Here is a 25913-nt window from a genome sequence, read left to right as displayed (position 1 = left end):
AATGCAACTATTTATACTAGACTGTTGGTGAGTTTGACTGTACTTGCAGAATGATGAGTTGCTGAGTGATTGCAGTAGATACCTTCTTGTCCTTTTCAAGAAGTCTACGCACTGCCAACAGATCTGCATTTTGTTTTATTAAGTGTCATTTCTATAAAACAAATGCACAAATTGTGAAAACTTACAGTAAAAGAAACTGGATGTTTACAATGACTCAATGGGTTTAACAAACTCTTACCTTTTTTTCTTTTGCATGTAATAGCTGGTCTAGAAAACTTCATGATTACATGGGTAACAGTCACTAATACTGCACTATTTCAAAGCACGGGAATGAAATTCGGGTACAAGGAACTATGACTTCTTCCAAATTGCTGTTATGTTCACACTAGTTAGAGCAACAAGGTAAGTGAAAGTAGGGTCTGTTATCACATTGTTTATGAGGATTTCACTCAGATGGTCCCCGTTTGATTGGAGCTCTGGCCACTTGAGAATCTATGAGGAGAACAGAGTTTGTGTAGAAAAGGAGGGGTATTGTCTCTGCAACCTGGATGATACTGATGATGGTGTGGAACAGAGTGCTCTCATGTCCCTGCCAACGTGGGGGAGCTGAATAAAAGGGTTCTTCCACTTCCACAGGGTGCACCTTTATGCTAGTCCTCCCAAACGACCAGGGTTTAATAAAGAAGGACTTAAAATCAGAATGGAAGAGCTGAAAGCAGCTCCCTCTCACTCCTGGAGGAACTGACTTTTGATTTGAGCAGTACGTTTGCAAAGTTTATAGAGCACCACGTCACATCGCACTGCCATACTGTTACAGCTCAAGACCATGCTTGACTCACAGCCTCTGTGGCTGTTTGTGCTACAGTCCGTTCAGTTATATCTGTGAGGGAACAGCATTGAACCAAAACACGGTTGTTTTCAGAGGCCAGGGAGCAAAAGGGGAGGGGGCAAGAACAAATGCAAGGAGCTTGCCCTTTACCTGTGTGCAGTTTTGTTGGGGAGCAGCTGCTGCGCTTACCCTCCCCTCAGCCAGGCAGGGAGAAACAGCAGCTGCCTGCCAGTTAACAGGGTGCAGGAATAGCCCGTGGTGTTGGGCTGTACGCGTTAACCACCAACTTTTATTTCCAGAGAGGCCTTTTGCTAGGAGAAGCTGTCAAGCTGCAGAACACGGGCGTGAACAGACTTGCTTTACAGCTCGTAACTGTCACAATTGTTTGTGTGAGCTTTGAGGTGGCCTTGGTCACGCTCTGGAGGTTACCTAACATCCGCAACTAATTGAAAGCAGGGAAAATACCAGGCCTGTTTTGGTGTAAAGGTGCTCAAGAAACTCGAGGGCTGCCCCTGGGAGGAAGGGAGGCACAGCTCAGTTGCAGCGGGTAAACGAGACCTACCTGTGTGGGAGGGATTCTTTTGTCTGAACGCTTTGCCTTTGCAGAGCTCCAAGCTGTGGTGTAGTTTGAGAGGTTGTATATCCACACACTTCCTTTCTCATCACCACAGAACACGTGCTCTTTTGCTGTGAGACCAAAAGAAGAAGCTGGAAAACTAGAGTGGAGCTGAGAGTCCCCTCTGCTGTAAGGTGGGGCTTTACAGACTGGTGTAGCGTGGAGGATGACACTTCAGCAAAATTCTGCCTGGCACAAACTAACTAAAATCCCTAGCTCTGGAGAAAAACTCCATTTATTAAGACAGAACTCTCCTATTGTAGTAGAGAAAAGCCAGTAATAAGTGATTTCTTCTGATTTTAGTTAGTATTTTTAGGTTTGAAAAGTGGGGCTCAGTTTCTTTACTCCTTGTTGGTCCTAAGCTGCACTATGACATGTTGCATCACGTCAGGGCAGAGCACCTCTACCTTTAACAACCAGGGAACAGTCTCCTATTTATATGCAACTGGTGCCTGCCTGCTAGCTGCAGTGCTGCATGTTACGAGCTCTTGTCATGCAAAGGCAGCAGGCCAGGGAGGAGGCATTTATGACTGTTAAAAAGTAAATCTTGAGCAGTGTGGCTGCCCCAGCTGAAGCGACTGGCACGGCCTCGCCGCTTGTGCTGAGGGAGGGTGCTGCCTACCTGGGCAGGTGCTGAGCGTGAGATAGGACAAGTCTGTCGTGGACCACTCCAGCTCAGCCAGAATAACCGCCGACACCGTCCGCTGGCATCCTTTCCCCTTCGTGTCAAAAGACCGACTCCAGCTCCACAAGTATATGCACCCTGGTTTGGAGCTCTTGGAAGCTAGGGAAGGAAGATGGCAGGCTGTCAGCTGCTGGGGAGTGCAGAGCTTCAGGACAGCTGGGGAAGGGGACGCATCCAGAAGGTGGCTTTTAAGACACAGGACCCGATAGCAGCAGCAACTACTTCCAATTCCTTTGCTTTATTTCTAGATAATTTGAGGCTTCAGAGGGAGTCTGTTCCACATGGTTCCCAAACTGTGGAATGAGCACAGGCTATTCAGAAAGACCCACTCTGTGCTTTTAGGAGCCTCTGAGATGTAGGAACCCCAATTCTTCTGCAAAGAACTGCTGCTTCCACCAGCCCTTAAACACAATGGGGCTCTCTTCCCTTTCACTTCAGCACTGCTAAGCAAAGTTTTCTCCCTGATGAGTGTCTTTTTTCCATCTCTGCTCAGACACGACCTTGCACCCCCCAACTATATTTTATGGAAAGAGGCAACGCCGTTCAGCGTAGCCCTCAAGAATCTACAAGGTGTTAGCTACACTCCTGTCACCCCCTCTGCTTCCTCATTCCCCACTGAGGCACCTAATTGTTGTTTTTTTGTGTGGATCTGGCGATTGTGCTTACACTCACCTACAACGTCATCATTCAGAAAAGCCAAACCGTCAACCCTGTGAGATGTCGTCATTTCCCCCTCCTCATCGGGAAACTGGAATGTGACTTCGAAAGGCCTGCGGGAGGAAAGGTGAAGTGATTCAGGTCGTGGAAGGGTGCTTAGATACAGACCCCAAGAGATAGAAATCTGTTAGTTTCTCGCCTGATAGAGCTGATGAATTCCCACCTGAACCTATGTTTTTGGCTATCTGGGCTTCTTAATGTAGCAGGAGCCTGTTTGCTTAAGGGACTGCTATTTTCATAGAATCAAAGAATATCCCGAGTTGGAAGGGACCCGTAAGGATCGTCAAGTCCAACTCCTGGAGTGTTTTGCTTCCTTTACATTTGACAGGCCATGCTGCTTTCCTTGCTCAGACCTCCTCAGCTGGAAATAAAGCTAGGACTACCTCTTCTTGTTATGGAAAGCAAACACATGCCCCTAAACTGTTGGTTCTCACCTGCTTTTCTGTTCCTTTTCCAGTTTTATATTCCAGGTAAAGCAGCCTTCTTCGCAGCCAGCCAGCAGGTACTGCTCTGGGCAGGTGGGGACCAGGGCAATCCGTAATGGTACAGAGAAAGATTCCAGCACCAGCAGCTGGCTAAAAAGAGAACGAACAGTTAAGTGGTGCTGCAGAGTGATAGGTACAGGCTCCTGGACTGGCCACATCTGGTTTTTGAACCTTTACCTTGCTTTGAAATTGTAGTCACAGTCTGGAATCCCAATATCCCAGAGTGCAATTCGCTTGTCATAGGATGCAGCTGTGGGACACAGAAGAGAAGCAGGTAGTGACACCGCTGCTCATCTGGCTCTTCTGGTGCTAGCTGGCAATTCTACCTGTGTCACAGACTGTAACGCTCTACGCCTGGGGCATCAGAGAGCTCATTAAAGCACAGCAGCAGTCAGAGAAGCTCCTGGCTGAACACCACTTCACAGACATCGTTAAACATGCACATTCAGTAATTCTTATCCTGTGCTCTAAGAGGAGCAGATTAAAGGAAAGTTTGGTTCCTGGTGTCCGTTACTAAGTTGTGGCTTCACAAGGTCATTAATTAGTGCGCATTTAAGGTCACATTTCTGGTCATGGGTTCTGGTGGAACCGAAAAGGTGAGCTCCAGTCCCTACTCTCAGGCAGATTCCACTGTATTCCACGTATTTCTGTGTATTTGCATCCACAGCAGCTCCCATTAGGAAAGTTAGGGACTGTAAAATAGAAAGGCTTTTACTGCCTTTGTCACCAAGCTGATATACTTGCAATAGCAACGAGGCCAGTCAAGTACTCAGAGTAATTGAGATCCTGAGCAGGTGGCATCACTCAAGCAGGTTAGTGTCCAGCCCCCAAAGAGGGATACAAAATTCTCAGGTTATTACAATACATTTTTCTCTGCAATAAAATAAGCCTTGCTGTCTACACCTGAGCAGCACCGCCAAGGCAGTCAGCCCTTCACAACTAAGCATTATATGGATGTGGTAGCAACCTCCTGATCCTTTTAGGGTTCTGCTTTTTGCACTCTTGAGCTTACTCTCGAAAAGTATCCATTACAGCTGCCCATGCTTTAAAGGAATTTCACTTTTTAATGGCTCATGGAGCAGTCTAACCGGTCCAGGATGCGAGCAATTGTAGGCAAGAAAAACAATGTACTACGGGGTGCAGGTGTGGTCTGAATGACTCCGTAACAGCTTACTTTACAACCCCAACAATGCAGCTGCAACCTGTAATATGATGGTTCACTTCCCACCACTCCTTAAGCCTCTGCGGGAACTACTGTGGCAAAGCTTACTTCCACCTCAGGACCTGGATAGAAATTTCTGATAAGGCACAGAACTCAAAAGACTTTCATTTATTCAAAAGCAATTAGCTTTGCAGCTTTGATCACTGGAAAAAAATGAAACCTAACAGGCCATTACATGCTGCATTGCCCCTGTTGCCATGCTTGATGGGAGAGAGCCCTGCTAGCTGACCATTTGCTGCCTGGCCCCCAGCACGCTGCTCAGGCTATCATTCTTCTTACTCGTCCCTGCAGAACGGATCCGCTCCTGGGATTGTTTGTGGTTACTGTGTGACAGCCAGCCGGAGAGCTGGCATACCAGGGAGCTACCGAGTGAGAAACAGGAGCTGCTGCACCTCAGCTGAAGAGCCAGACTGTGGCTGAAACAACTCCTAACTTCTCCAGGCTAGTGCCACACGAGACTAACAGGACTGTGTGTAACATCTGCCCATACTTTGTGTGTGTGTGTGTGTGGTCCCTGTATTCACCTACCCGCACCTGCCTCCACTGGGGACAATTCCCCTTGCTCAGGAAGCCCAGCCGTTTCTAGATCGGGTACTAAAGCTAAAGAGATTCTGAACTAGAGACTTACTGAAGAGGTGAGTTTCTTGTGTTGGGCTGAAGCAGACAGTAGCAATGGGCTTTTTATGAGCCTTTATTTCTCCGTAGCAGAAGTCAGCCGCCACGTGGATCAGTTTGACAATCCCTCTCCTCCCCGCAGCTGCCAAGATATTGTGAGATTTCTTCCGACTGTCGCTGATTACCATTGGGAGAGTCGTCCACGCAACGCTGAAAAACTCCTAGGACAGAAAGAAACCAGGAAGAGCATGAAAGAGAGCAGTTGGCAGGATGGCTCTTAGCTCTGAGTAACTGTCACAGAGCAATCCAGGCGAAACTACATGGCTATTCAAGCCCAAACATTGTATCTCAAAAAACCTTCAGAAGAACACAATTTATGAAACAGGATGTTTGTTACTCCATATTGTCAAGCTTTATTAGCAGCCTGGATACACACCCACCTTTGTGAAGAAAAGAGGCAGAATAATATTTTAAATTAATACAAATAAATAAAAAAAAAGCTAAAAGAACAAGCAAGAAATGTTCACTATCTATCTTGAGCATTTTAAGACCTGTCCAAACTAATGCTTGTAACTCTCTTTCAGAATTGTTTACAACATATACATGTATATACCTATGCAATTACAATGCATTATGCTATTCCCATCTAAGTCTACTGTTCCTATCTGCAACATACCTCTGTAGCCACCTTATATTTTTTCAGCACCACCCCTGTTTCACAGTCAATCAGACAGACAGATTCCCCTCCACATGTCGCCACAGTTCTGGAGGAGCTCACAATGGGATCTGAAAGATGAAAAGAGTAGGTGAGGAGTTCCCAGGTTCACAGATAACACATGAAGACTGCAGTTTATCACTGCCTGGTGCTCTCCCAGACTCCTGTTTTCAAAGTCAAAGAAGAAGTGTGTGCACAAGTCTCATCCTGACATCGGAGACTACAGCTTGAAGAAGCTGGGGTCTAACGCATGGAGTCCGCTGGGATTCCAGAGCCAGGTGGTTCTGGAAATCCTGCAAACCTCTTTAAGAGCTCACCTTTCCTGGCTCCACAGTCTAGCAATGGCTCGAAGACACAGGACCAGAGCTGCGTTTTAAAATCCTCACGGCTGTTGCCTTTACTGTGACACTGGAGAAAATGCAATGGCTCTGCACTGACATCCTCCTACAATAAACCATCCACATTTAGACAATTCATTCCCCTGACAGTGGTTTGTCTGAACGGCATGCCTGTGATTGTCTCGGCAGAACCCTCTACTGAACACAGTAATTCCAGTTAAACCAAAGTATTTTCAGCCCTTCTGTGCTACAGAGAACAGGAGAGACTAAGGTGCCACCAGTGCTCAAGACTCCCAAAACAGCAAGGAGAAAAGACGTGCCCATCAGACCCCAGCATTGACCTTCATATTCTGCTGCAGAGAAATGTGAAAAACCCTTTAGATCCCCACTGGTTTGAGCTGAGAGGGAAACACCTTCCCCCATGCAGCCATCAGTTTGACCTGAGAGCAAGTCATGACAGTCCCATTTCTAAGAACAGGCTTTCAGTGCACCACCTCAGAGCGCTGGTCCATCCATCCCTTGCAGGGAATTCACTGTCTTCGGGGGGGGGCCTTCCCTGACACCTCTGAGAGATTTAAAACAAACAAAACAAAACAAAACTATAACTCACAATATATCTGGCCAGTCATGAGCTCCGAGATCTGTCGAGCTCTGCTGAAATCTGAATGTGGCTCTTCCCACTACACCAAGAGGCTGAAAGCCTGGCCTGAGAAGGCTGCTGAACATACCTTGCCCTTGGAGTTCTTTACTGGGGTCAAGTTAACAACCCCGTTCTCCTGTTCCTGGCTTTTCTGTTCCCCTGTCAGCTGGCTGGATCTTCTGTTGCTTTGCCCCTTGGGAAACTGCTCTCCATTCTTTTGTGTCCCTTCAGCTTCCTGATCAGGGGTTGCCTCTTTGGCTGGCTGGTTCGATGCTCTCGCTTTGTCCGGAGCTGGGTCATCCTGCACTTCACTGGACTTTTTGGGATTAAGTACAGCCTCCTTCTCAGTATTTGCCTGGGACTTGGACCTCTTTTTTCTAGAGCCTGATTTGGAACGATTTCTTTTCCTCTTCCTGGGCGTTACCACAACCTGTAAGGCATGTTGTCAGTATCTGCAGAAGATTTCTACCTTCCCCGAGACATGCAGGTTATAAGTGAGAGATTCTTTATTCAAACGCCAGTACCCTCCCACAGTCACAGACTAGGTTCTAAGAATCAAGAAAGCCCAGAGCCGTGGAGTTCCTAGAGGCTAACGACAGTCTGATTTTCAACTTGCTTCCCTCGCCCCAGTTACTTGTGATTTTCATACAACATGGAAAAACAAATCTGGCCCATGGACCAGTCTGAAGTCATTTCAAACAGGGCAAGCACCATCACAATCCAGCCATATATCAGCCCAGTTCTCATTAAAAATCTCCCTTCCTGAAAGGATGGGTGGAGGGGGTAGGTCTATACTCATGAAATGTTTTGGGTCTCCTATGAACGGAGAAGCTCTCTTCTCTCGGATAGCAACCCAACCTTCTCATTGCTGGGAAAGCTTCGGTCTGGCCATAAAGAATAAGCCTCAGATTACAGACTGGAGCCTGAGACTGCCCCTCCAGTTACCACAGCACCATCCATGAAAGCTGACAAGTGCTACTTAGTTTGTTAAAGAAAAAGAAAAAGAAAAAGAAAAAGAAAAAGAAAAAGAAAAAGAAAAAGAAAAAGAAAAAGAAAAAGAAAAAGAAAAAGAAAAAGAAAAAGAAAAAGAAAAAGAAAAAGAAAAAGAAAAAGAAAAAGAAAAAGAAGAATTGTTAATGTAAATGGAAAATCACTTACCTTACTTACATCCTCCGCATCTTCTTTGGGGCTTTCTGTACTTTCTTCCTCATCTTCATCCATCTTTTCCTCTGTTTCAGTATCCGTGTTTAACTCCAGACCCAGTGAGTAAGACAGAAACTCTTCTGCAATCATTTTCACCTTAGAAGCAAATAAGTTGATACATACAAAAAAAGACAAAAAGCAGCAGCAGTCAAACTGTGACGCGTAATGACAAGAGCTGGTTTGCTGGATTTTTAGTATCTGCTTCCACTATTCTACGTGAATTTCAGATGGGGTAGCTGCCAGCCAGGCAGGTCGAGTCCTCTACAGACAGATCTGGGAGAGCAGGGAGGTTCCTCACTCTGCCTCTCCACAGCGTGCTTCAGTCTGATCTCACAGGGTGGTCATTCAGAGGCTGGAGTGCAGACATACTCAGCCCACAGCACTTCAGCAGCCAGATAGAGTTACCACCACGTAGAGAGAGGGACAAAAGCAAAGGGTGAGGCTGTTCCTTCAGGAAAGCACATGCAGTCACAAAGGAACCCAGTGAAGTCACGACCACACCGGAACACGGAGTGATTCCAGTGACTCCTGGAGACAACCACCACCCTGTAGTGCATCAGGCAGGGTAAAACAAACAAAACCAGCCTGCTGGACTGGACTTTTCACCTCCACATATGACAACAGTGGTGGCTTGCATTGCTGGCTAGAGTTATGCTATGTGATCCAAGAACTTCACTTTGTCTTGCATTTCTAGGGTATGTGTGTGAGAAAACAACAGCCCAGCAACAACACAAGACAAAGGAGGGATGGAAGCCATACAATTAAATCTAATGTTATAAACTGAATGGTATCTTTCTCCTCTGGGAGTATCTACACTTCTGTCATTAACTTTTCTCCTTTCACGCACCTTCCATCAAGACTAACAGCTGCCATTAGAGTGATTTGCTGTTTGCAAATAATTAAGTACTAAGGATGCTGCAGTCTTGTCAATTAGTAAAAGTATCATCACTGCTCATGAATAAAAAACCAATGTTTAATGACTGTCATTGCATCTCGGTGCACACTCGGTGTCAGTGCTCCTGTAAGTGCCTAACAAACCAGAAAAGAAAAGCAGAAAAAGTGGTATCACGCCTCTGGAAAAAGTCCCCTGAACTCAAACCCACACAGCATTTTAACCAAATCTGTTCAGAATATAGAGTCTTTGCCTGAAAAACAGGATGGTGAGTGAAATGCAACTTACCCGCCAGCGGGTGAATTCACTGAGTGAGCTGGGTCCGTATACTACATTAGTTTGTACTGACTTGAGGAACTTCTTCTTGATGGACTTCACTTGCTCAGCTGTATACTTCTCAGGAAGCTGGTCACGGAAGAATTTTTCCCAGTGAGCGGTAACCTAGGCAGAAAGACTGGGTTTGTTCAACAAAATACTACAGGAAACCAGAGCAGAAAAGCAAAACAGTACTTGTGCAAACACCTAAGAAGTTACCAACCCTGAGGCTCTGCTAGCTATGTGTTGGTACTGCTTCAATTTGATTGGTGTTCAAACCACAACTTCAGCTAGCAGGAAACACAGTCCCTCTGATCCAAGGTCGTGTGGCTAAGAAGATACTGTCAATGTGAACCAACGCCTGATTTCATGCCCCTAGCTCCACAGCAAGTGGTCTGAAGAAGTCTCACACTGTGCTCCACTGACAGGGAGTACCTGGCAGGTAGCTATTGATAACAGGCAGAGGACAATGGGGACTTTTCCTGTAGTTCATGAGCATGGCTGGTACACACACCATCACCACTCACAGATAAAGATATTTAGATTTCACAAAAAGCAGCCTATGCTTATACACAGCAGCAGGAACTGGGCAGCCAGGTACAATTCAGTACCATCAGGAAAAGCTATCTGGGGCACAGCCACCAGCACAAAATGAACAGCATGGGGGAGCATTTGGTGTCTCATTACTAACCATTCCAACAGCCAAGCATGCCCAGTTGCCTGGAGGATGAGGGGCTGAGCAGCCCTCCCCAAGACCTTTTGAAGTGGAAGGTATTACACAGACAACACTTAGCACAGTGAGCCTGCACAGACTTCAGTATTTGATCTCTCCACCACTGCTACACAGAAGGAATTAACAAGATCAGCTAACTAGAATACAGATAGTAAGAGCTGGACTGCACAAAACAAAAAAACAAACAAACCAAACCAAACCAAACCAAAAACAAACACCTTTTTCAATAAAACAATATGTGTGCTCCAGATCACGACATGCTTTGCAGGGAGAATCTGTCAAGAGCTGTGCACTACTGTGCATGTAAGTGGAAGTACAGCTCCAAACAAGAAGAGTGGAAAATGAAAGGACAAATCCTTGTTCCTGGTGCATGCTGGAAAACTCAGGATTATCCTCAGCCTGTCTCTCAGCTCCCCAGTCCTGGGGCCAGGACAGTAACATCAGGTAGACGGAGAGGTACATGCAGCTGTTACATCAGCCCCAGGTTTCTCCCTTTTTCTGAATAGCAAATGGGTGACCTAGAAAACCGGTGGCTCATATACAGACCGTGTCAGTCCTGCTCCTGTGTAACACTCCTGACAAATCCTCTTTGCTACACAAGAATTCTCTGGTTGTCAGTTCCTGCTGGTTTGGCAGCCCTGGTACACCAAGAGTCAGCACGGCAGTGCTATGGAAACCCAGAAGGAGGCCTCACACTGATTGAAGCTGAAGGCAGAAGTTGCCAACACAGAACAAGCAGAGCAAATGCAAGCAGTGATCAGAAAAAGTAGCAATGAGGTTTTTACAACACAGCCCATACTGTGGCACAGTGTTTAGGTACTTCTCAGGTGTTCACAGATGCAGAAAACACCACACATCTTACCTTGCTGGTGAGCTTACGACTATTGACACGCCTCACATGGTTAGCCAGTTTGGTTATATCCTTGCCATTCAGTAGCCGAAGATTTTGCAAAAGAAACATCACTTTATAATCATCGTTGAGCTAGAAGGAGAAGACATTAGAGTCACAAAAACCATACACGTGCTACTTGCTTCATTTTTATGTCCACTGCTCTTTATTAAAATACAGACAAGAAGTAGCAGAATGTATTTACTCAGGAAAAGACATTTCATAAAATCTTCTCAGCATTTCCGACACAAATACCAACTTTTACTTGTGAATTCTACTGGAAGTTGGGATCTTCAGCAACAGAGACAAAAATCCTGCCTCGCCTTCTGCAGTACCGGGCATCCAACACAAGGTGGTGGTGGTGAAACTAGGCTCTGTCCTGAATGCAAGGCAGGGAGTTCTGTTCACAGCCTTCAACTCTGAACATCTAATTCAGAGGAAGGCCCTGCCTGAAGTAAATACCAGCAGCATTTCTTCGGATCAGGGGAGTTTTAGGTCAGAGCAGTCCCCCAGCCCTGTTCACCATACAGCTGCACGTATACTTCTGCCAGCGTGCAACAGCAAACAAGCACCTGGGGACACCAGAGGTGGCTGATGCTGGTTTAAAGCACATGGAAAATTGCAGCTTCAGATGCCTAAACTGAGAATGAGGAGATTCAAGATTTTTAACCTCTGAATAGTTTTGGATAAATCACTTCTGCAGACTGGGAAATCGTGGCATAAAACGATTAAGGGGAGCAGAAGAACTAATTACTTTCTAAGATGTCCTCACTTGCTGCCTAAGAATAATATATAAGAACTCGGCATAATTGCCATTTATTGTCCCCTCTATTTAATGGCTTGTACAAATGGGAAGTAACTCACTGTCAAGTACACATTGTTCTCATAAGTGAGCTCCTCAAGCAGAGGGAACTGTTTCAGAGCAGTTACATCTTCCAGCTGGTTGTTGTTGCAGTTTAGGACACGCAGATCAGGCAGGGTTAGACTGTTGGGAAATTTGTCCAATAAATTATCGGAGAGATCTAGTTTCTGCAGATGCCTCAGACGGGAAAACAAACGCGGGTCTAAGTCTCCAGTCTTCAACTGCAGCTTGGACAGGCTGAAAGAAAAAAGAGAAAGTGAACTACCTGCATTTCACTGGAAAAACAAGGCCGTACCTTGTGGCACCCCTCAGCCTAGCACAGCTCACCAGGTAAATCTGACCGAATCTGCTTTTTCTTGACTGAAGCACTCCAGCCTGCAGCCATGCCTATACGGAAAAGATTCTGTGTCTGAGCTAACAGACACGATCAGAGTCTGCTAAAGTATTTGTGGTACAATCAACCTGTGATTCAGATATATTTCCTATGGGTAACAGAGCTGGTTATCAGCAGTGAATTACCAAAAATGTTCTTGTTCATAGAAAAATTACTAAGTCTCTAACAATTTTGGTATTTTATTCCTTTGCAATGTAAATTCAACAAAACAAGCTGTGACAATACAAGGTACTTTTTCACTAGGCCATCAGTCTACATTCTCCATAAAATGCTCTAGATTCATTATTTCCCTCCTTTGCAGAATTCACAGTGTCACAAGCAGTGTAAGCACTGCAAGACTGCAGGGCTCCCAAAAAGACTGTTCCTGTACTCCCCTCCCTTCATGTTGACACTTGCACTCTCACATCTATACAGCAAATCAGATTGGTTTGCTAATCTGGCTTAAAACTTTTCTGCTTTACTAGTACGCTCGGAGCATGCAGAGAGTAGGTTCCCAAATCATTTAGGTGGTTTTCAAGAACAAAATTAATCAAAAAAGTGATTTTTCCATTTCTTTTGCAGCACGTTTTGCTCCAAATAATTCCACTGGCAAGTATGCAAATCTACCTAAAAAATCACAACGCTGCAACCAAAATTAAAGCATTTTATGCTTGGATATGGAAGTGATACAATATTTGTGAAGGGGGAAAAATATCCCTTCTCTGTGAGAAGCAGAAGACTGCATATTATAAGGAGGATCATTTAGATCTGATTAGACCATTGAGCTGAACTCCAAAGGGAACTTCCAGCACTGACTGCCATGGTCTCTTGAGAACGCAAGCCTGGGTTCCTTTAACAAACAGAATATCCATCTATAATGATTAGTTTAAAAAAAAAAAAAAAAGGCCTTCTACATATATACAGAATGTTAATAAAACAGGTAAATAGATTCAGAAAGCAAGATCACATCTCATTCACTTGCCATCTCAGAAGCCTAACTAGCCAGTCAAAGTATATGAGAAAGGCTGAACAGAATTCAGCTGGCTGCAAAGCTGAGTGTGAGTACTGTGTCACTGTGATTTCAAGCAGAACATCACTTGGGATTTCAACAGTCTGGGAGAAACTCAGCACAGAGTTCCCCAAGTGGACTTTCTGAAATATTACCCTTCAAAATCATGGTACAAAGCTGTATGGAAAAAACTACCTGTAGAAGTTCACGACTTCAAACACTTGACCATCACTTTGTTACCCAGATTACTGGGACCTATAGTCTTTGGATATCCTGTTGAGTTCCTCTCTGAAAACAAATAATTCATGACAAGACAAAACCAAAGAAGTAACTTTAAAGACTACATACGAAACCCAAAACTCCTACATCAGCCACAAAAACAACGCAGGTGCCAGCCAGATGTTGGCTAGCGGAGTCACTCGGAGTGACCAGTTTGCAAATAGTGAAATTCCACCGTATTAAACATCTGGAAATGCATTCATTATGTTCAATGAACTCTATTAATGATCTGAGCAACAAAATTGTTTTAGAGGTTTCTAAGTGTATCAGAGTTTACTCTCCCTTTCTGCCATGATTGAGGTACTGATACAATCAGATGTAGAACAGATAAAAAGTGACGGAGGAAAGGAAAATAATGCCAAAACGTTAAGAAAATCGTCTAGATCCACACCAGAAGTGATTCTCCTATTTACAATGAGCAATTGCTACAAAGGACAGAAGTGTTTTGAGAACAGGGAGGGAGCTTCTTAGGATTAGGAAAGCAGAATCCAGCCCTGAGCAGTTTTACAGAAAGAATGTGGCATAGATAAAATCTGTATGGTGAAGAGAGGTGGTAATTGCTGCAGTTCCACCAGTGCTCACTGATCCTGCACTGAGAATGCCATCTCTAAGTCTGTACTTTGAATTGGCCTCTCCTATTTCAGCAAAAACGCTTGAAAAAGGATCACCCATGCTGAATTCATCTGGAATTTTCCTGTCTGCACTTACTTTAGTGTCTCGATCTTTCGTAGTCTCGTAGATCTTGGAACCGCTCTTTCCAAAAGAAGTTCTGTAGTAATTTTTGACATGTTTATCTTCACCCCTCAGCTGCAATCACTACACAGCTGTAGGATCTCTTCTTGTAGCCTTCCTGGTTAAAAAAAAAAACAACAGGATGAGGCCAAGTCCTTTGCAACTGACTCCAAAAGGGAGAAAAAAACGTTATGAGGTTAGCCGCTGCTTCTGAAGTAGCCTTTTTTTCACAGTTGACAGGGAAATACCAGGAAGAGTTATACATCTGGGCACGTACTCCCACCAAGCTGACCCAACCCATCTCCAAAACATTGGTGCTACCTCCCTTGGCTATTAAAGTGAAAGGCTTGATGTAAATGAAAACTGCCTGCAGCATGACAGCACTCGGGATTAGGGACACTCACCCAGTGTGTACCTCTCCTGTGCAACCAGGCTCTGGTCCAAGAACTCCCACGTGCTTTCAAACAAACAGCAACAGTCAGAATAAATACACCTGTCGTGGGTTTCTTCCTCTGAAGGCCTTGACACAGAGCACTCGCTGGCCTGACCAGGTGGACCGACTCTTGGCTGACAACCTCTGGATCCCCTACAACTTTGGTAAACTGGATTCGTTACCAGAAATGTAAATACCCACCGCCCAGTAACCTTGTTTCTTCACTAAGGAAATAGAAACAGCAGCATTCTGTACCTTGTTGGTTATAACCAGACGTTTTTATGCATCGTTGCAGATATATTCTATCCTATGTGTGCACACACACAGACAGAGATATTGAGAACAGTAAGAGTGACAAGGCCAAAGCAACTTCATAAAATTACTGGTTGATGGTTTACCACTCTTTCTGACACAGATTTCAAGAGAGGGAAATAAAGAGAAAAGAGCTCCAAGGCAGGCTCTCTACTGTCGTTTTGTGTTAGCCTCAATGCTGCCTAAATGCCAATCTGGGAAATCGGGAGGGACACGTAAGCAGTCCTGAGGCTTGATGTTACTACTGTAATGTGCCTACAATGCCTGGACCATCACGGGTGATGCTCTGTTAATACCTGTAAGTAAGGACAATCCTTTATATATGGAATATTACATGGTTTTATATGAGGAAAAGAGAAAATTGAGCCTGAAAAAAGCGTTTGAACAACAGCTGCTCAAGGGCTTGATCCTTCAAGCAACAGAGCTGTCAGTGAAAGCCAAACCTGTCCCTGCTGACCCAAGAAACCCCGCTAAGCTCGAATACCTGTAAGAAAACCTTGACACCAACGACTGCGGGTGTCCTGGTCACCCTGTGCTTGGCTATGCACCGTGCCCAGATCCGCTGCCCGTGTCACCATGGGGGAGCCGCAGGGCACACAGTGACACGCTGCCAGGCCCTTCGTCCCCACGGCCGCACCTCGCCGAGCCCACGGCGCTGTGGCAGCACCAATTTGGGCCGAAGGAACGATGTGAGGAATAAAACGAGCTCAGCTTTGGCTCTGCAACCGAGTGGGTGCCGGGGGGGACGAGGCACCCCGGCTGCGAGCGGTGACCCTGGCATCGCCACCACCGCCGTGCAGCGGCCTTGCCAGCGCCATGTCGTGCTCCGGGGCCACGATGCCGGCTGCTGGGGGGGCACCGCCGGCGGCCACCCCCGGGGACGGGCACGGGGGACACCGGGGGGTGCCCGCAGGGTGCCTCTGCCCCCGAGGCTCCATCCACAGGCGGCCTGAGGTGACCCCAACGGGCACCGCCCGGGGCCGGGCCGCCGGCTGGGAGCTCGGGGGAAGCCGGGGCGACGCCGGGCGGAGGAGGGCGCCTCGCGGTGTCCCCTCGCCGCCCCGCTGGCCCCGAGCTCGGTCGCCGTGAGGGCCGGCACCGGCACCGGGCTCGGCCTGAGGCGCCCCGGCGGGGCGTGCGATAGGCAGCTGGACTACAACTCCCAGCATCCCCCGCGGCGCCTCCCGGCTTCGGAGCGCTGCACGGTGCCGCGGGGCCTGCTGGGAAACCGAGTCCGCTCCCCCCCCCCCCCCCCATCACCACGCTCTCCAGCAGCTCACCGGGCCGGCAGCGCGGCCTGCACCGAGCCCTCGCTCCCCACCGCCGCCGCCTCAGCCCCGGCCCCGGCTCCCCGCCGCCCCCCTTCACCTGCAGCCGGGCGGAGGAGGAGGAGGAGGAGAGCAGAGCAGGACGGCGGCGAGGGGCCGGATCCTGAGGCGCGGGCGGCGATGATGATGGCGGGGATGGAGGAGGAGGAGGAGGAGGAGGAGGAAGCAGCAGGCGGTGGCGGTGGTGGCGGTGAGGGGCCGGGCTGCGGCTGCAAGGGGATCCGCTCCTGCCTGCTCTGCGAGGGGCCCGCTCAGGCCGCTCCGCCCCCGCAGGTACCGGGGAGGGGGCGGCGGGGCGGGGCCGGCGGCGGGGCGGAGCGGGGGGGACCGGGGAGGGGGTAATTGGGGGGGTAGGGGGGGTAATAGGGGCAGTTGGGGGGTAATAGGGCTGGGAGGGGCCTGGCCTGATCCCCCCGGGCCGCCCCCCGCAAGGCCCGGCCCCGGCACCCCCCTCCCGGGACAGGCCCCGGTGGAGCTGTGGCCGAAAAGAAAAGAAAATAAAGAAGAAAAGAAAATAACGAAGAAAAGAAAATAACGAAGAAAAGGCAGGGCATGGGGTTGCTCGGGCTCCGGGCAGCTTTCCACAGTCAGGGGTCAGAGGGGTGAGCAGCCCTGTCCCGCATCATGGGGCTAAGGGAAAAGGGGGCTGCGATCTCCCTGTGCGCCTGGCACCGGGGATCCTCCGTGCTTCCCCGTCTGTGCGGGATAAAGACAGTACCAGGAGAGAAAACCCTGCTCGAAGCTGCTTGTAATGCTGGAGCTGTTAGCACACCCAGCCCCGGGAGGACTTGTTCCCCAAAAGCAGCTGTGAAATCCCTCCTGCCTTGTGCAGGCAGGTCCCACACGCAGCAGCACGGTTCCAGGGTAAATAGGGTGAATACCTCATCTTGATAAGTTTCCCTCTCTGCTCCTTTTTTCATCTCCATTGTTATTTCCACAGGGAGAAGATAATTTCACTTACTGTCCAGCAACAGGTTTAGCGAAAGGAAATGAGCACTCGGAATTTGCTGGCTGGGCATTTCCATTTCCAGGGGTGTTCTTGACAGAGGAGTTCGTTACCGAAGAAGAAGAAGCGGAGATGGTTGAACTGATGGACCGAGATGAATGGAAGCCATCACAGTCCGGCCGAAAGAAACAGGTTTGACTTTAGAAGCATGTTTCCTTTTCCAGAGGGATCTAAGAACGAAGCTGTTTTCATTCAAAACCCAAATCATTTACCTGTAAGAGCATTAAAAGCTCTTTTGCAGAAGCTTCTTCTGAAATCAATTGCAAGAATTACTTGTGATTAAAATCAGCTTCTTGCAGAAGTATAGGATAGTTACAATTGGTACTCCATGTTGCATGTTCAGGCATAGTTTTGCAATCTTTAAGGAAAAAAAGTAGGTTTTTTTTGTTTTGTTTTGTTTTGTTTGCTTTAGAGGTGAGAAATCTAATTCCATAGATTAATATAGCTTCACTGAGTCACTTTGCAAACTGGTGACCAGGTCACCAGGTTAGATGATGTGGTGGTTACCCCATACGATACCACTGATGTACTGCAGGTGTTCAGGAGCGTTCCAGTGTCTGGATCAGTCCATGGCAAGCAGTAGGGCTGTGTTTCCACCCCTGGGGCAGTCGATTCCAGGTGGACTGAATGCCCCTCCAAGTGAAAGCAGACTGTGGCCTGCATGCTGCTGCCAGAGGGACAGAGAAAAATGCATTAGCGATACCGGTTGTAGTGTACCACCTGGCTGCCTTCGACTCTAGTTCCTACTGGAGTTCCAGCATGTCTGGCACTGCAGCGCTCAGTGATGGTGTGACTTCATTCAGGCCCTGATAGTCCACTGTTAGCCTCCACTTGCCATTAGACTTTCGCACTGGCCATATGGGACTATTAAAAGGTGAATGAGTCTTGCTGATCACTCCTCGGCTCTCCAGATGATGAGCTAACTCATGGATGGTGATCAGGGAGTCTCGGTTGGTGTGATATTGCTGCCGGTGCACAGTTGTAGTCGCAATTGGCACTTGCTGTACTTCAATCCTCAGCAATCCTACAGCAGAAGGGTTTTCTGAAAGACCAGGCAGGGTAGACAGCTGCTTAATCTTCTCTGTGCTCAGGGCAGCTATGCCAAAAGCCCACTGGTACCCTTTTGGATCCATTTCTTGAGGTAGTCTAGGCCAAAGATGCACGGAGCCTCTGGGCCAGTCACGATGGGGGTGCTTTTGCCACTCATTCCCAGTTAGACTCACTTCAGCCTCCGATACAGCTAGCTCTTGGGATCCCCCCGTCACTCCAGAGATAGAGACGAGTTCTGCCTCTTGGTGGCCTGACGGCATTAGGGTACACTGTGCGCCTGTGTCCACTAAAGCTGTATATTTCTGTGGTTCCAGTGTGCCAGGCCATCGAATCCACACAGTCATTCCACATCAATCCACAGTAAATCTGGTTGTCTCTTTCCTCTACCTGGCCAGAGGCAGGGCCCCACTGGTCCTGGTTGGAGCACCTGTCAATTAATTCTTCCAAATGTGAAGCAGAGGTCTCTTTGTCAAGGTCAGGAGTAATACTAGCCCTTCTACTGCCTCTGGGGGACTGCCCAACAGAAGCTGGGGCAGCAATCCTCCTAGATCCCTTTTCTTGCTGCTGTATCTTCCTGCAGCTCACATACCTGAGCAGCTAGGGCAGAGGTCCTACTTCCACTTCCTCATATCTTCCCTGTGGTCACGTAAATAAAACCACAAGGTACCCCGCAGTGTGCGTCCCGGATTCTCCCTTGCTGGAGTCGGAGAATGCTGGCACTTGATGGCTGAAAGATTCTTCCATCTAGGTGAGGAGGAAGCTATGTGTTCTTCTAACCATTGGGACAGTCTCTCCACAGCTGAAATGCAGGCCCATACTGGGGCAGAGAGATTTTCCTCATATTTATGAAGCTGGTTGGACTCAGTATCCACAGCTGGCCCCATCCCCTCCTCCCAGTCCATTGCTGCCAGTGTGCTGGCATGTGACAAGGGTGCAGCCCATACAAATTTCCACCACATGGATACCGTGCACTGGACTTCATCAGGGTCTTTAGGTGTCTGAGCATTGTTCAAATCACCATAAATTATCTCCAGCACAGCTAATACCCACAGGTGCTGCAGACCTTTATCCATAGTGGCCCACTTGCCTACTTGGTATACAGTATCTTCCTTGTGGGGATACCTTTCTTTCACAGCTGCCAGGAGTCGCCTCCAGAGGCTGAGAACCTGTGCCTCTCTCCCAATTACTCTATCAGTGAGCCTTTCTTCAGAGAGGGATCCCAGCTGCTTGGCTTCATTGCCGTCTAGCTGTTGGCTCTTGGCCCCAGTGTCCCAGCATCGAAGCAGCCAGGTGAGGATGTGCTCACCTGGATGACGACTGAAATCCTTTCATATTTCTCACAACTCACTCAAGGACAGAAATTGAGTAGTTTCTGATTCATTTATGATTTCGGTTTCTCCCTGATGTTGCCGTGATGACGCTGCTTTAGAGCTGCCTGCCTTTTCCTCTTCCCCCTCCTCCTTAGGAGGAGCTTCTTCCCTTACTAAATGACCTGATTTCCATTTCCACTGTTTTGTCTTGAATATCGGGGCGACTGATCCCAAAGATGTTCGGTCCTCTGGGGTGGTCACAGTGTGTGTTATCTCATCATCGAATTCAGGAACTTCCCCATCCCCTTGAGGGTGCTGGGCAGTGTTAATTCGCATGTGATAGGTGTAAGCCAGACCCCAGCAGAGTGCAGCAAGCTGGTGGAGTTCTCTGGTATTGCCAGGGTCAGGGCATACGTCTTTCAAACATTCTACCAGTTTTCTTGGATTTTGCACTTGTTCAGGGGTGAAGTTAAGAATCATCAGAAGAGAAAACCGTGACAGGCACCTGCCCAAATCCCCACACACACCTTGCCACCCACAACTACTTTGTCTTGGGCAGGTCCTTGGATGATATTCTTAATAAATTGTTTGACCTTAGGGAGGAAGACAAATACTAGAAGTAGTAATAGGAGGATAACATCTGACCAAGGGTATCCAAAATACTCAAAGGCTGCTGCGATTAGCCCACAGGGAGGGAAGAAGAAGGCACCACCCCCCATATTATTCACAGATTGACTGCTAGGGGAGAAAAACAAGGTAGTGTAATTCTTAATATTTCCAAAAAGATAATCTCCAGGAGACAAGAATGATAACAATGCTGGGCCTGAGTACCAGACAAAACTGAAGGCAGGCATGTTACAGCACAGCATGATAAAGAAACCAAACACAGACTTCAACACGTGCTCTGATCAGATGTAGAGGAAGAAAGAGAACAGAGAACGGACTACATACAACATAGACACAGAAAAATATTAATAGAAAATCGAACATTGTGACTAGCAGTAGGTTAGTTGTAAATACTTTAATCAATTCTACTGTTATCTCAACCCTCAGGCCCCACATTGGGCGCCAAAAAAGACTGTATTGGTCTTACTCAGGTGGGTAGCCGGGAGAGAAAGAAACAAAAGAAACAATAAGGCCACGTGGAAGCACAGAGAGAAGGAAAAAAAAAATTCTCTAATTCCCATCAATGAGCGATGTTCGGCCACGTCCTGGGAAGCAGGGCCTGAAAACACGTAGTGGTTGTTCAGGAGGAACAGCCCCCTGCCCCATGAGAGCCCCCCTTTTATTGCTGAGTGTGACATCAGGTGTTATGGAATATCCCTTTGGTTGGTTTAGGCCAGCTGCCCCAGCAACGTCCCCTCCCCATCCCTTGCCCACCTCCAGCCTGCTGGCTCCTGGGGGCTTGGAAGGGGTGCTGATGCTGTGCCAGCACTGTGCAGCAAGAGACACAACACTGGGGTGATACCAGAGCTGTTCCAGCACTGTGTGGGCTGCTGCAGGGAAAGGTGACTCCATCCCAGACAGACCCAACACAGATGAGAACAAAACTCAAAAGACTTGACTGTGAGCCTGTAGGGATCACAGCCTCTCCAAAAAGACTTGTCTCAGATGTTCCCTTCCCTTAACATCAGCTTTTCCCCTCTTCTTTTCCAACAGGACTACGGACCCAAAGTGAACTTCAAGAAACAGAGGTTGAAAGCTGGTGGCTTTACAGGTTTGCCAAGTTTTAGTAAAAAGATTGTGACACAAATGAAGGCTTGCTCTGTACTAGGTGGTTTCCTACCTGTTGAACAATGTAATCTGGACTACAGGCCAGAAAGAGGTTCTGCCATCGACCCACATTTTGATGACTGGTGGCTTTGGGGAGAGCGTCTGGTTAGCTTAAACTTGCTCTCAAACACCGTGCTCTCCATGTCTTGTGATTCAGAGGACAGCATCCAATTATTTCCCACTTTCAGTAAAGAAAACGGGGAATTAAGTCCCCCTGGATCTCTTACAGAGACGTCAGCCTGCAAAAGTTCAAACAAACAGGGAACCGACTACGTTTTATCCCCAAGGCTTGTTCCCAGCAAAGAGGTGACCGTTGCCATTCACTTACCCAGAAGGTCCCTGGTGGTGCTGCACGGTGACGCACGTTACAGGTGGAAGCACGCGATTTACCGCAAGCATATAGAGCGCCGGCGGGTCTGCGTCACGTTCAGGGAGCTGTCTGCGGAGTTCAGCGCTGGAGGAAGGCACGAGGAGCTGGGTAAAGAACTGCTAGAAATAGCACTTTCGTTTCAAGGAACACCAGTGTGATCAGCAAGGGGAGGCTAGAATTGCATCTTGTTAGGAAATTTGGGTTGAAAAATAAAGTACAGTATTTTTACAACTTGATTTATTTCTGAGGTGTGCATAAGGAACCAGGTCTGTACCGAGATGAGCTCAATCAAATAGCAGTTTAACACAAAACAGGGCGATGCAGGGAAGGGGTGGGCCATTTATTTCTGTGAAGGCTGTCCTGAGCAATGGTAGCTCTTAGACAAAATGCATGCACCGCATCACCCAGCATTTAGTTAGCTGTATCCCTATGGCACAGGCATCTTCTCACCCACTCCAGATAGTTCCTTTAGAGATCACCTCTCCGGGGGGGCAGGTAAGCAAGCATCTCTCCACAGACAGTACAACACACTGAGAACTAATTAAAGTAATTATCCTTTGCTGAAGATTCATACCCTAACGGTGAGGATAAATCACAAATACTGTGTGTGACCTATATCTTCTGGGAGCAGAGCGCTGCGTTTGCAGAGGGCCAATGCTGACTCTTCTGCAGAGACAGCTTGGACAGAGTTCAGACCAGAGGCTTGCACAGACTGTGTTATTTTCTGATCATTTGTCATCTCTGAACCCTGCTGTCAGCTCTCAGTAGCAGGAGTCAGATTTTCAGAATAAGCTGGGCAACAGACTGCAACACCAGCAGCTATCATTTTTTTTCTTGGCACCTCCAGCAGTCAGATTTGAATCATACCTTCTACCTAAGATTCAAGCAGTCATTTGTAGCAGAAGCTGATTTGGGGCCATCTGTCTGTTCAGAACAAACTTCTGTCCTCTTGAAAATGAAGCTGTGCTGTGGAAGAAGCATGATCCTTTAACAAACGCTGTTGTGTCATCAAAACCATTCAGCACAGTCACACCTACAGCAATAAAATGACACTTTGCAATGCTGTCTGGTTTTGTCCAGTAAGAAAAAGAGGAACAGGTTTATTACATGGGATTTCAGCGTTCCTGTACAGACATATCCTGTCTTAGAAGTACTTCCTTGGCACAAGGCACAGGTTCTTAATGTACCAGCGGTGCATTCACACTGTAGACTCTGCCCTCTGCCGCAGGCACTGCAGAGAAGGCAGCTCTTCAGCCCAATAGAACTGGTTTACTAGAATTCAGTTTGGTGAATCAGGATGTTATGAACAGTTACCTCTATGCTGCTTCACCGCTGCCATGTCTCAGTTTAGCCCAGTATTTAAACGGTTGTGGACAGGGCTACAGAATAATCGCAGGAGGGCTCAGTGAGCGCCACTCCCGTGGGCTGCCCTAAACCACAAACCTCCGTCCAGACCTGCTGACGGCATCACCGAGGCTCTCCAGCAGCAGTTCCAGCATGCCCTCTCTGACAGAAGGCTGTCACTGCAAGGAGACAGTCGTGCAACAGGCAGCCAAGCTCCACCAGAAGAAATCCATCTCAAAATCACAGTTCCTAACATTTTTAGGGCAGGCTGGTGCAATTGGTCCTTTGCTGCCTGCACCCATGGGCTTCACAGCGTGCTCCTGCCTGGAGCCGTGGTGTCCCAGCCTCGGGGCATCGCTGCCAGCGGGTCAGAGGACATTCAGCCAAGCAGGAGGACACGGCTGGCAGCCTGCTGGACCTCGGCACAAAGCCACAAGGAAACCCAGAGCAGCCTTTTGTAGGAAGAATGAGCTCTGAGACCGCATCCTGCCATCACCCTCCTGCCTTTCAGCGCCGAGCCTCCGCATCAATCTGCTCGTGTGGCAAAACGTGGCAATCAACTATTTCCATTAATGTTTGGCTCTTATTTCCAACGCTCGCTTTCACATTTCTATTGTGCTCCCAGCCTGTTAAAATACTGTGTCTACACATACCTGCTGTTTCATTCTGCCAGCACTGAAAGCAGATGATAGCTTCTGATGAATCAGTGTGCCACAATGAAAAGATAAACAACATCAGTTCATTTTGTGCTCTGCATTTGTCAGCCGAGTTTTTCTGCCTCGTTCAAACTGTACAGAAAGCTGCCTTTCTTGCTAGAAAATTCCAGCTCTGCCTACCCGATATCTTAAGTTTAAAACCTGCACATAATTATCTTCTGAGCCAAAAACCGAGGGCTTTGTCTAGATGGTTTCTGAAGCCCAACACTTAATGTAGTCTCTCCTCAGTCACTGCTATGTCTATCTTTTGACATTTTTCACCCGTTAAATTGTCTCTTGGGCATCAGCTCAGAGAGATCATAAAGCAATTACAATCTCACTGACTTTGTATTACTAAAACTTTATGCACATTCTCTCCTAAAAAAGCCAGACCTACAGCCTTGTAGAACATTAACGATTGATTTGGATTATCCAATACCACAAAAGTCTGAGAAGAGTATGAAGAGGTTGTAATCTTCATTAATCATCTGTTAAAAATAGTTTTGTCCACTGTGCTACTGTCATTAACATAAGACAAACTCCAACAGTCTTCGTGTTCTAGGAACTGCCATCGCAGCTGTTCATCTTCTTAACCAAGATTAGCACTTGGAAAATGCATACCAGGAACCAGGCCCTCATTAAAAACAAGTGCATCAGTTTTATATCTACTTACGTGTTTTAGAAGGAGATCGGTAATATCTGTGCAAGCTTTGAAAAAAAGAAAAGCACAGATTAACCCAAAGAGGATGCTGGAGGACTTTAGCTGTCTTTTGAATAAAAAATCAGTCTGAAATCAGCAAGTAGTAAAACTTAGCACGTTTATCCAGTTTCACTCAAATGGTAACCGAGATACATGCGTCGTTCTATATTAAATATCGCTCATGCAGAGATAAATCAAGGATAGGCCATCAGAAAGGCAGAGGTTTGCTCTTTCCTGGCACTTCACTGAGTCAACAGCGCGCTCATCGTGGTCGAGGCAAGCTCCAAATCACATGCACAGGCGCTCATGGGAACTTTTCTAAATTCAGCCAGTAAATTATTACTGGGGCCATTTTCTGGTCTCTTCTGCACCACTTTCAAACAACCTGTGAGCAGACAGTCAGAAGGTAAGCACGCTGACCCAATTGTGCTGGGATGTGGATTTCAGGTTGCAGCTCGGGGGGAGGTTTCTGAGGAAGCTGCATGAGTTGGAAGATAACGAAGGGGGTGGAAGATAACAGGAGGGAATCCTGAAAGCTTTTTGTTTATGAAAGGGAAAAGAAGAGAAGGGACAGGGCGAAATCCCACGTAAAGCCATGGAAAGGCAAGAGGAGAGCGTGTGGTGTGAGCAGCCAGCCCTGCACCTGGCCAGGCACCCGGACCCCCAGGCAAAGCCCACAGCCCAGCCACCGCTGGCCCCACGGCGAGCTGCCCTCACCATCCTGGCACCAGGAACACCAGGGACAGCCCCTGCTGGACCCGCACCACCAGCCCTCTACAAACACCACCAACCCCAGCCAAAGGGCGAACCCAACTCTGCCCCGGCCACCCCTGGCTCCCTCCTGCAGTCGTGCCCAGTCCTGACCCCTGCTGAAGAGAAAAGAGAGGAGCCCAAGCCTGCCTTGCCCAAACAAAATCACCCTCCCAGGCACGGAGCTGCTCCAAGGCTGGAAGACCCCACAGCAGCGATGATGCCCCAGGAGCGACAGGGACACGAAGGCCCAGGGTGCCTGAGGCCAGACACAAGACAGGACATGGTGCTGCCAAAAGAAAGGCATCGCCGTGCTCAGCTGCTGGGAATCCTGCTGCCGGCTGCAGGGGCAGCAGCAGGAGCAAGGATTTTCTGGCACTGAAGCACGGAAACTCCAGTCTGGACACGTACGGTGTCCCCACTCCTTCCTGGATTAAATTTGTGTTGTTTGCTGATACCACGGGCGATCCTACTGCAACACAAGTCTGGGCCCAGCAGCAGTGAACGTGTCCAAACGTTAGAGGAAAAGGCAAGAGAAGTAAGCACTCCTGGTGGAAAGGAGGAATGAGAGGAGCTGCAGCACGAAGCGATGGGTCACCTGGAGAGATCCCAGGCACCAAAGAGCAAAAATACTCCCATGGAAGGGGAGAACTCGGAGCCCGGAGAGATACAAAAAGCAAAGCAGGGAGCAGA

The 25913-nt window shown here is 47.9% G+C and overlaps 2 protein-coding genes across 4 annotated transcripts; one reads left to right on the top strand and one right to left on the bottom strand.

Annotated features, from left to right (window-relative positions):
- Positions 1-122: 122 nt before the first annotated feature.
- On the bottom strand, positions 123-16391 carry LRWD1 (leucine rich repeats and WD repeat domain containing 1). Of its 2 annotated transcripts, XM_084299979.1 has the most exons (17): positions 16263-16364; positions 14554-14741; positions 14126-14267; positions 11759-11993; positions 10868-10987; positions 9246-9398; positions 8021-8161; positions 6951-7292; positions 6202-6328; positions 5846-5955; positions 5183-5390; positions 3510-3582; positions 3282-3422; positions 2803-2900; positions 2068-2229; positions 1392-1516; positions 123-492 (listed from the first exon to the last, which is right to left on the bottom strand). In XM_084299979.1, the coding sequence occupies exons 3-17, from the start codon at positions 14203-14205 to the stop codon at positions 352-354; spliced, it is 2256 nt and encodes a 751-aa protein (XP_084156105.1). In that variant the 5' UTR covers positions 14206-14267; positions 14554-14741; positions 16263-16364; the 3' UTR covers positions 123-351. The 2 variants fall into 2 exon arrangements, with proteins under 2 accessions (XP_084156105.1, XP_084156104.1); XM_084299978.1 differs by lacking the exon at positions 14554-14741 and having other exon boundaries at positions 16263-16391.
- ALKBH4 (alkB homolog 4, lysine demethylase) lies at positions 16191-21967 on the top strand. Of its 2 annotated transcripts, XM_084299981.1 has the most exons (4): positions 16191-16495; positions 17163-17360; positions 21248-21305; positions 21591-21967. In XM_084299981.1, the coding sequence occupies exons 1-4, from the start codon at positions 16343-16345 to the stop codon at positions 21887-21889; spliced, it is 708 nt and encodes a 235-aa protein (XP_084156107.1). In that variant the 5' UTR covers positions 16191-16342; the 3' UTR covers positions 21890-21967. The 2 variants fall into 2 exon arrangements, with proteins under 2 accessions (XP_084156107.1, XP_084156106.1); XM_084299980.1 differs by having other exon boundaries at positions 21248-21967.
- The last annotated feature ends 3946 nt before the right edge of the window (positions 21968-25913 follow it).

The sequence above is a fragment of the Netta rufina genome, assembly GCF_964035555.1.
Source record: "Netta rufina genome assembly, chromosome: 21".
NCBI classification, from domain to species: domain Eukaryota; kingdom Metazoa; phylum Chordata; class Aves; order Anseriformes; family Anatidae; genus Netta; species Netta rufina.
This window is presented reverse-complemented; position numbering and strand designations above follow the sequence as displayed.